The 15,034-nt window shown below is 41.7% G+C and overlaps 1 protein-coding gene across 4 annotated transcripts in view; it reads right to left on the reverse strand.

Annotated features, from left to right (window-relative positions):
- The window catches only part of TMEM163 (transmembrane protein 163), an 82,473-nt gene extending 70,601 nt beyond the window's left edge, over positions 1–11,872 (reverse strand). For 2 of the 4 annotated variants that reach the window (XM_422132.8, XM_040704260.2), the window contains exons 1-2: positions 11,549–11,872; positions 6,810–6,929 (exon numbers count right to left, since the gene is read on the reverse strand). In XM_422132.8, the coding sequence (XP_422132.2) occupies positions 6,810–6,929; positions 11,549–11,705 (277 nt within the window). In that variant the 5' untranslated portion in view covers positions 11,706–11,872. The remainder of the gene's footprint in view (positions 1–6,809; positions 6,930–11,548) is intronic. The other 2 variants (XM_015289925.4, XM_040704261.2) reach the window with 1 other exon arrangement.
- Positions 11,873–15,034: the final 3,162 nt, after the last annotated feature.

A 15,034-nucleotide genomic window follows, 5' to 3' on the forward strand; every position in this document is an offset into this window, starting at 1 on the left:
AGTAATAAATAATATCTTCAAATGAAATATTGGATTAACTTATCAAACTGCATTTGTCACAAGATCAGTATTAACTTGCCTTTTCTTAAAAATTGTCATAGCATGTAACAAATGAGAGTTCCAAGACAATTAGTTTTTTGATCTTGCTGGTGGCATTTTCAGAAGTACAGTGTCCTTTTGTTAACACCGGATGACTAACCTTAAAAGGGGCAGTGCCACCTATTGAAACACTACCCTTTTTTATCCCAGTTTTCTCCACTACCACTCCATACACACCCCAAGCCTCTCAGAGGTACTCATCTCCCATCCATCACTACCAGTGCATGACTAGTGATGGCAACTAGAAGCACATTTGTCAGTCAGCCAACAGTACTTCTACTGGAACATGGCAAAGATCTGCTGAGAGCTATACTTGATAGCTGCATTGTAAGGAAGCAGGTATTACTCTTGTGATTATTTCACTGTTATTAAGATCTTCCTACAGTGCAGACATACCAAAACAAGTTGAGTCATCTCCAACAAGTTGGAAATAAAAATCTGTATTCAAAAAGTATTAAAATGTAACAGGCTTCAGACCTTCAGCAAACAGAACACTGTTACTGATCAATGGCAGTGAGTAGGAGCCAAGAGGTAAGCACCAAGCACTACCAATCACCCCAGTAAAGCAAAGCAGTTACATTATTTAAAAACTGAAATCAGGCACAAGTTTATGTTTTGACGTCTACTAAGTAAAAATACATTAATATTTGAAAATTTCTGGCAGAAGAAAACGAAACAGAAAATATATATTTTTAATACGATGTAGGATTTATATAATGTAGTAGATGTTAGTAACTGTTACAGTTACTATAGGACTAGATATTGCCCTGCTCTATTTCACAGCTTTACACACACACACACACACACAAAAAAAAAAAAAAAAAAAAAAAAAAAAAAAACCTCTGAATCTCAGCAAAGACAGACAGGAGGACAGGGGACAGAGTTATGACTGTGATTTTTACACTAAATAGCTTAGCACGCTCGAGGGTTCCTCACTGTTTATGACATGATTTTACAGCTCTAGCTTTCCCTTAATATCAGGACTGAAGCTTGATTCCTGGAGATCACCTTCTGTCAGCAGGAAGGAGTCACCATTTACATCAAAGAATTTCAAATTTCAAAAAGGAATGGGCTCTTACATTTTAAAGGTTAACATTTAAAAATGAACTCAGTTGTTTCAATAAACATCCACCACAGCAACAATTTTTAAATTGTGTACCTTTAAATATACAGATACAATCCCATGCTGTATCTATACCACCCTAGATTTCACAGGCTTCTGTCACAATTTGCCTGTCAGCTCAGTAAAAAATTTCATGACGTGTGAAGCACTGCAGATTTTAGACCTACACGTCTGTTCAGCAGTTATCAGTCTTGAACTTGACACCCATATGCTATTTTCTCCTACCAAGAAAGTCACTTAGAGTTTTGTATGCCTAAAAAAAGACAGGCCCTTTTACTTGCATCTCAGTTCATTTTCAGTGAATGAAAACTGTATTTTGCTGTTTTGAAGTACAGTCTGACCTGTACAAAAGGCTATCTTTTGCCAGTGCTGCACAGGTAATTGATTTTTTGTCCTTTAGATCTTACATATAATATAATATAGGACCAAGCTCTGTTTTCAGCTGTATTGATGCAGCTATAATGAGGACAACAGGGCTACACAAGCGTCACTGTTATCAGAACTTTACCTTGAGAACGTAAGCCGTATATTTCATTAACACTTCTGGGAGTCTACAATCCTGAAACACCCATCTATTTGTAGCTGATGTAATTAAATGTCCTGAGAAACGAAAAATGAGGAATTTGCATACTACCACACAGTAGTTCTACTCTGTATAGAATCATAGAATCGCCAAGGTTGGAAAAGACCCACAGGATCACCCAGTCCAACCATCCACCCATCACCAATGGTTCTCGCTAAACCACGTCCCTCAACACAACGTCCAAATGTTCCTTGAACACCTCCAGGGTCGGTGACTCCACCACCTCCCTGGGCAGCCCATTCCAGTGCCTGACCGCTCTTTCAGAGAAGTAGTATTTCCTAACGTCCAGCCTGAACCTTCCCTGGCGCAGCTTGAAGCCATAAGTATTTAGCCCCTTTACTTGGTTTTAGTTTCTGAATGGTGTTGTCTTAAAATCTAACTTTCCAAAAATACACTCAGACCTTCAGGAGTGAGAAATGCAATTCTGTACAGCTCCCAGAAGAGAAAACACCAAGACTTTCTCTGTCATTGGGAATCCTGGAGAATTCTGCTTAGGTACACTGCTGACACACGGTTACAGGTCTGAGTTCACAATGCCCATCATTTTTCCAAAATTCAGTGACTTTTAAAGAATGTTGAATTGGATATCCAAAATGAAGAGCCTTACAGTCATGAGCCTTTATCTACATTTTCTATTAGCACCATCATATCTGTGAAGAATTTCTAACCTAAAACTCCATTTTCCCCATGTTTCAAACAAGTTTCTGTAACTTCAGTACATGGAGGTTTGCTTTAATAAAATAAGTTTTTGGTTTCTGACAGCTCTTTCCTCAGCATTTTCAAATAGCCCAATGTCAACTTTTCCAGTGATGCATTCACTTGCAGAGCCTATTCAGGCCTGCTGCAGCCACACTGAGATGGGCTGTCTGCAAGTTCCTTCTCAACAACTGCCCTTCACAAAGCAGGCATACATTCTAAATCAAGCTCTGACTACGAATCTACCCAACTTCTGACTACAAAGAGGGCTTTTAGGGCAGAATTTCGTCTGTACATTGTTTTGATATATTGACATGACTGCTCCATTCACTGGGAAACAATTTTATCAATTCTAGCTAATCAAATCAAGAAGATGACTGAACAGAATGCTTTCTGTGAATCACAATTCTAAACTGGACAAGAAATATCAGAGAGAACGTGAGCTTGTTTTCTGCTTTGATAGTGTTATCAGAGATTAGGTCCTTCGGTAGAAACTAAGCTAGAACAGCAAAAGCCATATTTGTGTATTTTTCTAAATTAGACTTCAGTAACAGGAATGTCAAGACACAAAGAATAATGTTTCAAAACACAGAAATTCCATTCCACCTGTCGCAATCCCTCATCCTCTATTACAACACTGAAACAAGGCTCACTACGAACTTACAGTACTACAGCTACAGAAAGAAGTTATAGTTATTACAAAGTGATTTAGATTGCACCATTACAGTACACACAAACACGCATTAAAAATGTTTTATTATGCTAACACTCTTCTCTTGTATTACCGTATATCAGAAAGATGTAATTATATTAACATGATTACTCCGGTACTTACTTGGGGTGCTGAGCAACAAGCCAACGCTCATCTTCGTAATTCTTATCATGCCTGGGCTCCATTTATGACTACATATTTGAAAGGATCTAAATCCACTGTTGATGATAATTCTACAACCATGGGTATTTCAGGCAACTTAGAAATGAAAAGTGAAATCAACTTATCTGTCAGGCATTGCTCAGTATCTGAACATAAACATATTGCACAGAACCCACAAATGTCAGAATATGCATAACTGATTCTAAGCAAGCCTAACTTACAGCCACTGTAGACAACATCATAAGGTTCCACTGACAACAACAGTTTTACAAACTGAAGTATTTAAGGACTTTACAGAAGCCTTGTGCAACTATATGCTGGTAAGCAAATCCTTCAGCAGCACCCAGAGCCAAGGGGATCACAATTACCATCCAGTGCAGGTGTTGTATTTAGAGATAGGAAAGCAGCAGTTAGAGACTGCTGCAGCTTCCAAGTGGTCTTTTAAAAGTACAGCATTTCTGTGGTAAAATTAAGTATATTAAATGTGCGATGGCAAGAGATCTTTTCATTCAGTTGAAGGAAAACACTGATTTTACTGTCTTTGCAAGTTCTACTTCTCAATGTTAGCGAACAAAAGATAGCAATTTCATTTTCCCTCGAGCAGTCATTTTGTTCCAGACCCAACTAGCCTAATTCAACCTTTTAAATACAGAGAACAAACCCAATTTTGATGCATACATCAACAATTCCCTTCCTCCATTCCAGTACTTAAACCCACAAAATAGCCCATATTGGAAAGAACAAATTCCATACACGTGTTCTGTGGCAATTATAAAAGACGTATGTAAGAATATCATCCTCTTAATTTATACACATTTAACTTCCAAATTAAAACACATTCAGTAATTTGCTTCCCATCCTCCTTAGTTACCAAAAATTGCCACCAGCAGGAATATAGCAAGGACCACTGGGTTCCAAACAGTAGCAGAAAGATGTCATGAAGAGACACACAGAGACCCAAATGAGGCCTGCAGTCCAGCAGTCATCCTGCTCTTTCCTATAGCACTGTACTCAGTGTGGAAATTCTGGTCAGAAGGTCTTTTTAAGAGTAAGCCTAATACAGAGGGGCAGACCATTAGAAACAGAACGGAGTCTAGTTAAAAATACTGGGCTGAACAAGGAGATTTCTGAACCATCTCCCCATTCTGCACACAGACCATGCAACAAGTATTGCTCCCCTTAGAATTTTTCCTACCCTCCAGGTCCTCCATTTCCTCATCTGCATTTATCAAGTAATTCAGTTCCCTAGCCAAGTATCTTTATTACTTCAACTGCAGCTGCAAATGCAGTGTTGTAAGGTGCATTAGAAGAAAGTATTTTAAGGCCTATGAAAGTAAAAACCAGTTATTTACATAAAGCCTTTTTATGGAAATCATAAAGAGTAGTGAGAATACTGTCAGTGCAGCAAGAGAACAGTCAGTGCAGTCACACTATTAGCACAGCAGGTCCACATTTTTCACTAAAATACAACATCAGGGATACGTTGCTAACACCTTACCATTACGGACAAGAGGTAAAAAGGAAATGGGATGCTTTAAATAGCAGGTGTTTGCAAAGAACTGGCAGTGTCAGACACCCCAAGGTGACAACTCGTCATTTATATCAAACAGGACACAACTCTGGTAAGCTGGCATGCCTCCCAGCCCATGGATTGGCTAGAGGAACCTGCTAACAGGGCAGTAAAAAGGATGAGCTCAGCCAGTGTAAAACAATAAACTGAGCAGAACTGCAAAAATGACACGGGAAAGCAAAATGATTTGAGAAGAACCACTACATTTTCTTCAAATATTAAAAAGTTGTTATGTTAAGAATATCAGAAGCCCTATCAATACCTCAGCTGCTTCCTCCTTCGCTCTTCACAAATTCAGCCCCTTCAGATCACAAGAAAAGATTCCAGAATCAGTCTGCCATTAACAGCTGACTTCAGCAGTTCAATGACCATCCACTCCACCTGAGCAGGCAGTGACAGTACACGCAGACACAGACCACTTTCTCTATTGTTAGGTTGTTTTTCTGGGTTTCTTTTTATAGAGTTTCTAAACACGATGAGTGCCACAAATAAGCAAATCAGAAAACAAAAAGCTTTCATACAACCTATTTTTTTAAAAAGATCTTTTTAAAAGAAATGAGTGTTTTATTGCCCACTTTGTACTTATATTTTGTAAGTCCGGCAAAAACTTAAAATAAAATAAAGCCATTTCTCAATATTCCCTAAGATTGTATTGTTCTAAAACACAGCTGCTTCACTACAGAAGACAGACCAGTGCCTTTTCATTCAGTTGTCCTGCTTTGTTGTTAATATTCAAATTCTTTTTACAGTGTTAGATTCTGCTTTTAAGTGTTCCTGCTCTTTTCTCTGGTTTTTGAATCCAGCTATTGTACGTGCATTTCTATAAAAATTGCTCCAAGTAATATATGTTGAGTTTTCAGAGACCATTTGGTCAGGTTCTAATAATGTCTCCTGGGAGCTGACACCAACTTCTAGCAGCAGGTCGAACACTGTAGATTAGGATAATAAAACACATGCTGCTGCAGCTTCAAAAACAAACAAAAACCACAACAAAAAAAGCAAGTCTGCCCTTATCAAGCTGAAGAATCATAGGGTTTTTTGTGTCTCTTTTTTTTTCCCCCTCTTTTGAGTAGAGAACGTACCACTGCAAACATTTTGATCCAGGTTTCACATTTATTTTTGTTTGATGGTGATTTAGTGCATTTTGCACTAAATTTTGCACTGAACTAAAACATCTCTTCCTTTAGACAATGCAGTATTTTTTCCTGTTTTGAAATACAAGAAATAGACTTTATCTTTCAAAGTAAAGACGTTTTGGCTCAATGTGTTGGGTTTTTTCCCCCCGAATTCTTTGTGTAAAGGCAAAATAGACAAATGTCCTGAGAATTATAGAAAAACACCAGCTTAACAAGAGGCTGGTGTTGCTCCTCCAGATTAACATTGTCTTGGAGTATCTGCCTGTGTAAGAAAAATCATATATTTCTTCCTTATAATTCATTAATCTTTGCTATAGTGTTGCAACTATGAATCCCAGGTGGATTAAGGCTTATTTGACCTCTTTGGTTAAAGGCAATTCACTGCATAATGATATTTTACGCTACTCCGTAAAATGAACAATTTCACATGCATAAATGCTAACAGGAATCAGCATCTCCTGTTTCTTTCTCCGACCTTCAACAACCTTGTTCTTTGCAGAAAAAAACCAACAGTTTTACTAATTCATAAGCACTATGCAGACACAGGCAGCCTAGAGAGAAATCTGTTCAGCAGTCGCAAAGAAAAGAAACATGAGAAAGCTTCCATAAAGATTCTGAGAAATTCTGAGAACCCAAAAGTATAAAAGGAAAAAAAAAATACAAAAAAAAAAAAAAGGAGAAAAGAAAAAGAAAGAGGTGTGAAGATTTAAAATATTCCCAATACTCACTGAAAGCAGCCACTGCAAGAGCCAGTGTGACAATAATGGAGACCCAGGAAACCCACAATGCCTTCTTTCTGTAGCTTTGAGCTTCATGAGGTTTTAGCCTTGTACTGCTTTCTAGTAAACCTGATAAGCAATAAGCAAAGAGGGTATGAACAATACATTGCTCTTTTTAAAGGCACAGCTGTGTTAGTTCAGACCTAAATCTCACATTCACATTCTATATTACTTTTAGAATCAATAGAGAATCAAACCCTCCTCACATGATCATGGTTAGGTGAATGAAGCCATCAAAAATGTATGAGTAAGCAAGCAAAGCACACACAAGCTGTTTTGATTTCACAAAGAAGGCAAAGCCTACACCTCAGTCACTTAAAAGAGCACTGCAGCTGTACAGCAGTGAACAGAAAATCACATCACTCTGTTTTCCACCTTTACATCCACACAATGAAGGGCCCGATGCTACACTCATTGAAATCAAAAATCATTTCAGGAATTCAGGATCCTGAACATAATTAACATAGGAGAAAAATGCAGGTCTGACAGCCTCTGAGAAGTAACCTACCAATGCACGGAAATATTGTGAGCATATTGCTCATCAAAGTAGAAGCAGGCACTCTTTAGAATCAAAGCTATCACAGTTGAAAAGACCCCTTGAAGCACAGTGCCCTTCCCACATAGCAAGAATACACCCCCATCCAGAAGCTGCATTAGGGACTGATTGAAGAACAATTCTGGCCTTACTGCAATCAGGATAAAAGTCTGCTAACTGATGCTTTCAATTTGTGGATATTTTTTTCCACTTGTCTTAAATAGCAAAAAAAGAATTCAAGTTAAAAAATAAAATAAAATAAAACTGCTTTAATTGGCTTTTGTTCTCTCAGCCTGAGTTTTAAGCCACTTTTTGAGATGCATTCATAACCAAACAGATTTGTCTTTTGTTTATCCCATCCAGATTCTTTCCTGCTTAAGATACTTATTTCATTTAAAACACACAAACACTTCTTTTTCACCAGCAAGTTCCAACTCAAATCTGCTTAGCTGGTAAGAGAAGGTGCAATGATTTTTAACTTTCGTAATAAATTACTCCAGAGATTGTGGGTGGCTCTTCTCAGATGACTATCTTGCCTGCCCCCCGTGTACACAACACCAGTTTAATAATGCAGTCTTTCATCCAGTGTCACATCTTAGGCAAGGGGTAGAGAATAGGAGCGCTGGTAGACAAAGCAGCAGATTGCAATCTAACAGCTGAAGCTGGTAATATCCTCACCTTCCCCAGTTTTATCTCCAGTCTTTCTCTCATGGCTACTGCCACTTTGAGGGTGGGGACAACCGATCTGCTTATGGGCATACTCCTGAATCTACACCAGGCTTAACTCAGTTCATTAATGTTACCAGATATTAATTTCAACTGACTGTAATACTCTGGCTGTAAACTGCATTGGTTTTGGAATCAATGCAGAAGTGAATCAGCCGTCTCTGCCTCAGGGGCAGCGTGTGTCAGTGAGGGGCAGGCGTCCAAGGGTAGGAAAAATTTCAGCCACCAGATATTATTCTGCCATTTCAAACCTGTCAGAATGACCAGTTTTAATCCAAGCCTTGTTGGGCACATTCACTCCCTCTTGGAAAAATGTTTTACACTTGTTTATTCCTGCAAGCAAAGTGCCTAGAGTTTCTCTATGAGAGTTCAGAAAGAAACTGGGAGAATTTAATTTAATGCTGTTCCTGTATTTTCAGGGAACTTAAAATACTGCCTGCCTTTTGCACTACACCCTGCCCTCTTTATGAACAGAAATGAAGCATGAAGGCCTATTATGAACCAATGTTTGCTTCTTACTATGTGAGTTCTTCAGCTAATACCTGAAATCTACCAGATGACAACTCTGAAAGGTCTGAGTCCTTTACAGTACTGCACAGCCGTTTCTTGCATAGTCTGCCTAAACTTGTGCAGAGGAATGTATCTGTATTTTTGCAATGTTTCACCCATATTCTGTCAGTATGTATAACAATACAAAGTTTAATTGCTATCTGATACAAGGTCATTAACCTCGTATCAGATCTTGATCTTGAAATAAAGAATTAATTTCTACTAATGTAATGATGCAGAAAGCACCTTCTCATGTTTGTGGTTCTTTTTCCCCTTTTTCCCCTCTCCACAGTTCAAAAAATCTAACTTAAGGCCCAAATCTTGTTGGAATGCAAAACGAGGTGGTTTCTCTAAGCCAATTCTGAGTATGAAGACTTCAAACCTGAAATAAACACAGAAGAGAATGGCAGACATCCTCACCTGGTTCATTCTTTAAAGACATCCTACAGTTCATGGCTACTGCTCACTATTACCTGGGAAGACCAATGTATACAGTTGATAATTACAAATCAAATAACATCCTAATTAAATTGAGAAATGAATAATAAGCCCCATGGCTAGCATAGAACTCCCGATTACTATTCATATGTCAAGCACGTGTCCGGTATGACAGAGACTGCAACCCTTATAAAACAGAACCACTTCTGCCGTGTGTGCGCGTCTTTCTCTCTCTCAAAATGGCTGGTATATTCCAGCTATCAGAGAGGTGATCCCTTCCTTCCTATAAGAATTCAAATACATTTTCCGTGTTTAACATCTTCATCCCTTAGAAAGATCGTATTGTTCTTAGGAGTGTCCTAGGGGATGGCATGAAATAATACAAACTCATTCACATCACTGCCAAACCCATAGCATGATTCGCATATTACAAATCAACATCAGCTCGTTATTTTACACACAACAGCACCATTCACAAGGTAAACCTCCATATTTTTTTTCCACTGACCATAAGAAAACAAATTTTAAGCAACCATTGGAGACTGAAAGATACTCTATCAGTATAATCTGCATTGCAACAAAAATGAAAAGCTAATATCTACTGCTAAGACTCCTCCACCCTAAAATTAGCATATTGAACAGTTTTACTACCAATATTTTATTTAACACACAGACATCCTTGAGGTAAAGAAGAGATGATGAGCTGGTTAAACCCACTGGATTTTTATATATATTTTTTTCAGTACCTTCCTATATTAGCAGATTTTCTTCAAAAAAAAAAAAAAAATCAGAAGGAGAAAAAACCTGCCTAACAGTTGCAGAACACAAGCTTGGCATATTTGTGAAGCAATTCTAGGATATTCTTTACCATATGCTGACTTACCAGAAGTACTTTTCTGTTTGGCTAAGAGATCATTTTAAAATGTCAAGACAGAATTTGTGGAAGAGATAAGGCAAACAGAAAATTGTTCATCTAAGACATTAAAAGACCCTATCTGAAAAATTACCACTCATTTTGGATCTGGGTCTTAAAGAGCAAATATCTTGTTCTAAAATTTGAGGTTATTTTTTATTTTTAGCAAACATGGAAGTATCATCTCTATAACTGGATCTGCTATGATTCACAGGAAAGGATCATTAGAAAAAGTACAGTCTGAAAGGACAGACTGTAACAATTTCAATATGGACAACCTGCAAAAAGCATACTAGGATTTCCTCTATAACGACTGGGAATTATGCTTGCGGATGGAATTGGTGACTGTAAGAAAAGCAATGAGAAAAAGATACTGCAAAGGCCACTGAGAGAGTGTGAACACAGAGAAAGAAATAGAATCGGCAGCTTTAGTCTCTTCTCACTCCAAGGAAGAGATAAGGTTATGTATATCAGATCCTCCCTTATACGAATTCATACCAAGATGGCCAGCTTTCATCCTTAGCTCTGTCATATTGGGCACAGATAAAGAATTTCTGCGCTCAAACATCCACATTTGAACCCCAACCAAAATCTGTGGTGCCCATGATCTAAAATAGAACCAAAGCCTCAAACTGCCCCAAGTCAAGATGCCTGTCCTCCACCATTGGCTGCCACAGTCTGGTACTCCTGGGAAGCGGATGTCCCTGGCCCCAGCGTGACTGAAACCTGCCAGGAAGATGGTGACTGCTCTTCCCCACTGCTGCCCTACTTCATGCCTAGGAGATGTAAGCAAGCACAACAGGAGTTTGGAGAGCTGGGGAACGAATGGGAAATACGGGGTTACGTGCACAATGGGAACGTGGAAGTGACTTTGGGATGCTTAAAGAAAAAAAAAAAGAGAGAGAGAGAGAGAGAGAGAGAAAGGGGGAAAAAAAACGCAAGAGAGATGCTAAGCCTGGTATGTGAAATAAAAATGGAGACAAACTGCGTGAAACGGGAGCCTGGAGGCGTTATGGAGGCATTACGGAGGAGGGTTACAACGGCAGCTGGCGGCTCTCCCAGGGGGCAGCAGGTAAGCCAAGCGCCACACACACAGAGAACAGCGTCCAAAATCAGCGCGTTTAAGGCTAAAAGCTAACTGTCACGGTTTGGAAGCCGGCAGCTTTCCATCCCTGGTCAGACAGCCGGGTAAATAATAAAATAACAACAGTTCCATGGGGCGCGTTCCAGGGGTAGCGCAAGTGCCACGACGGGACCGCAGTGCCCTGCCCGCCCCGCTCCCCTCACAGCGGAGCGGCTCTTCCCGCGCAGCGCCGCGGCTGAGGGGAGGCGGCAGGCAGGCAAGTTTCGGTCGAGGTGGGAACGGCCACGAAGGGAGTTTATAAAAATATTTCGGAAAGGGAAAGCCTGGGGAGCGGGGAGGAGGCAGGGTGATACGCGGGTGCCGGTGCTGAGGCGGTTCGGCGCCCGGGGACGGAGCGGGGACGTGACGGGGAATGCCCCGAGGGAACCGTGCGAGGGACTCACCTCTGTCCTCCGGCCCCTCGCCGAACTGCCCGCTCTCCCCGATCCGCAGCTGCTCCTGCTGCTGCTGTTCCCGGGGGGGCACGGGCGGGCTGCTCCCGGGGGGCTGCACGATGGCGGGGTCCGGAGTGCTGTCCAGGGCGGCTGCGGGCGGCTCCATGGCTCGCGGGAATCGGGCGGCGGCTGCGGAGCGAGGAGCGACTGGAGCATCCAGCCCGGGTGCGAGCCCGGGGGGAGGAGGAGACTCCGGCTCAGAGCATCGGGCAGATGGGGAACGAACAAACTCCTCCGGCTGCTCCCCGCGGCCGCCTCATCGCTAACCTCGCCGCCGCCGGGGGGGGGGGGGGGGGCAGGTGGGAAAGCGGTGCCGCCTCCCCGCGCCGCCCGTCCCCTCCCCGCCTCAGGGAGCAGCGCTCCACCGGCGGGAGCGGCGCGCGGCTCCGTGAAGAGCGGCGCGTGAGGGGCTGTCCCGCGCCTGTCCCGCGCGGCGGGGCTGCCCTCGGGGCGGGCGGGAATTGCTTCTGTGGGCATCGGTCACCGTGGAGGGAAAGGCTGCGGTGAGCCGCTCAGAGCGGCCGCCCTTGGGGGCTGCTCGCCCTTCGGAATCTGCAGGTGGCCCCAACACCGTGGGCACGATTAAGGTGGTCGGCCGAGAGAGCAGAAGCCCCGCCAGCCTTGCCCCTCTATGGAGGGCTCTGCTTTCCTCCACGGTCCCAACCCGGCGCCTTTTCCCGGCGGGGTGAGAGGCAAACGCCGCAGCCGAGGTGACGGCCGCGAGGCCCCGACTGCCTCCTCAGGGTGAAGGCTGAGGGCAGCGCTGCCATGTGCCCACTCGGAGCCGTGTTTCACCACGCACACCCTTCTCCAGACCCCACAGTGCAGAAATTTTGCTGTACCGATTGTCCTTTGTTAACAACGTGAGGCTAAAACCTGCCCTGAAAGGTACAGTGGTCTCGTGGAAGGGTGGGATTGGAGCTGGAGACTTGCAGGCACCCAGAGGTGCTCCCAGTTCACTCAGCTGCCCTTCCCAGGGCTGCGGAACAGAGGGAAAAAATAAAAGCCTTGGGAGAATAGGAGTGGAAAAAATAGAAAATGTTACTGATAGATCCGTGCCAGAACTGTTATCTTCTTCTTCTCTGCTGGTTTCTAATGACTAAATCGAGAGGTGCAAATAAACAGAAGCGATTTCCACGCTAGCACCGCTCCCAGTTGCGTGCTCAGTAGCATGCAGATACATTCTGGAACTGCACTGTGCTTGGACTTGCATCTAGGAAAATATCAGAAGGCCATTAGGCACTGCAGCCCAAGCACTCCACTGACATATATGTATATAATCTCTGTTGTGTTAAATAAAGATGAGATAGTCTTTCTCTCTTGACAAATCAGCAGATTTGGGAAGTATGGAAAGGCCAGGGGGAAACTAACAGTTATGCAAATGTATGAATATGATTTTATAAACTGCCAATCTTGCCTTAAAAAAAAAATTTTTGCGATGCTTTAGGAATGCCAATTTGGGAATGGTTCATGGAATATGGCTTAATGGCTTCATTTCTCCTTAAAACGTCTCTTGATCCTGCATGGCAATCTTCAAAATCAATTACATATATATTTTAAAATATTAATTACTTGAAAAATTAAATACGAGTAAACGTTAAGGAAAGTAACATCAGTTGTTTAGAAACTGTCTGGCATTCAGGTAACCATATAGAATGGGGTTGGCTGTGATCGTGAGAGGTTGGTGTTTGCTCTTTACATGATCTCTTGATTCCTTTGTGTGTGGTTTGCTGTACCTAGGAAATAGTTTTGAAGTCTTCAGGTCTCTTTCACCTTCACCCTTAGCTGTCCCACCCTGCTTTGTGATCCCAAGGCTCTCACTTTACTACCTGGATCTGCATAAATATGAATATAAAAAATACCCGTGGTGTTTTTCTTTTCCCTCATGTAATGGATACTACAGTACTAAATGTCTATTTGTTCTTACTGTCAAAAGAGTTTCTCACCTGCATAAGCTAATGCAAGTGAGTTATTTTGAGGGAAATGTTCTTTGAGTTTGGGCTTAGTTGGGAGACGTTGGAAACTATTGATTCCTTAAAATGAAAGTGGTTTTGTTCTCTTAGTGGGCTATTCACAAAGTTTTGGTGACATTTGAACCTCTGAGGTATGAGGAAAGATCTGTACGTGTATGCACGTAAGATACGAATGATAAGTAGAAAATGCCTTCTTTTATTTCCTCGAATTGTCACTTCTCTCTGTCACTTAAAATGTGTTTGTAAAGAAACGAAGATCCTTAAATGAGCAGCACCAGTTTTGTAGCCTGGTGAGAGACAAGGGATTGGGGCCACATCTCTTTTCAGGATCTGGCAGGGATACCAAAGCTTCTGGGAGGCATGCTTCCATGTTGGGTTCATACAGTCCCTTGAAATTGCTGCAATGGGTTTAATGCTCCCTAATGCAACTACTGCAGGATCCTTTCTCTTCCAGAAAGATATGTCCATTCCTTGTATAAATAGGAAACTAGGGACTCTCCTCAAACAATATCTCCTTTCTGTAAGTCTCTCTAAGCTACTTTAGCATTTTTACAACTTACAGAAATGGTCCCAAGAGGAAAGTTCCTGGAGATTCCTCATTCGGCTTCTTTACAAGGAAGTGAAAGCAGTAGGTTTCCAAATGGTTTGAGGGGAAAAAAACAAGATGCCAGGAAGACCTCACCACAGTTTTCAACTTTAATATATCCCTTTTTCTTTTTTTAGATGTTCTCAGCTGCTGTTCTTACTGACTGGCAGGGTCTGCAGCTGTCTCTGGATAAATGCTATAGTGTTCATGCTACAGCGAAGAATATGAGGCTTGCAAAGAATATTAGTGTTTCTTTTAAATCACTCTATTCAGTACTTTGAAACATGGCATCGTGAGAAATGGTGTACTCAGCCTTTAACAAATACAAAGTCACTACTTTAAGCAGCTCCACAATGGAGAGGCTTTCAGACTGGGCAATTATTTATATAAGCTAACTATGAAAAATCAGAAGGACTACCATACCTTAGAAGCTGGAAGCTGCTTTCCTTTCCAGCATTGCCTGCTATTTCTCATGACATCTCCTTCACTCAAAGTATATCCCACTGGATAAAGAAGTAGGGTTGGGGGTTTAAAGGCCTGAGTCCGATTTTCCAGCCCTGTCGTACTTCTTGTGTAGCAAGGGTGTAAGCAAAGTCAATTAAGAGAAAAAGGCCTGACCATAATAATTATATAATATTATTTCTTGGCCCCTCAAATATCCCCTTGTTGGATATGAACAACAACAAGAACAAAACAAAAAGAAAGAAACCATCTCCCTGGGTTCAGTCTGAGTGGACTGATACCATGCCAAGCACTGCAGCTGCTGCAACATTAATACACATTCGCAGAAGTTTGTTCTCTGCTGGAACCACCTGCAATTTCCATAGCATTTTGGCTTCCATAAAAAGGTGGCTCCAAACAAAATGGGGCTCTCTT

Source organism: Gallus gallus, chromosome 7 (assembly GCF_016699485.2).
Source record: "Gallus gallus isolate bGalGal1 chromosome 7, bGalGal1.mat.broiler.GRCg7b, whole genome shotgun sequence".
NCBI classification, from domain to species: domain Eukaryota; kingdom Metazoa; phylum Chordata; class Aves; order Galliformes; family Phasianidae; genus Gallus; species Gallus gallus.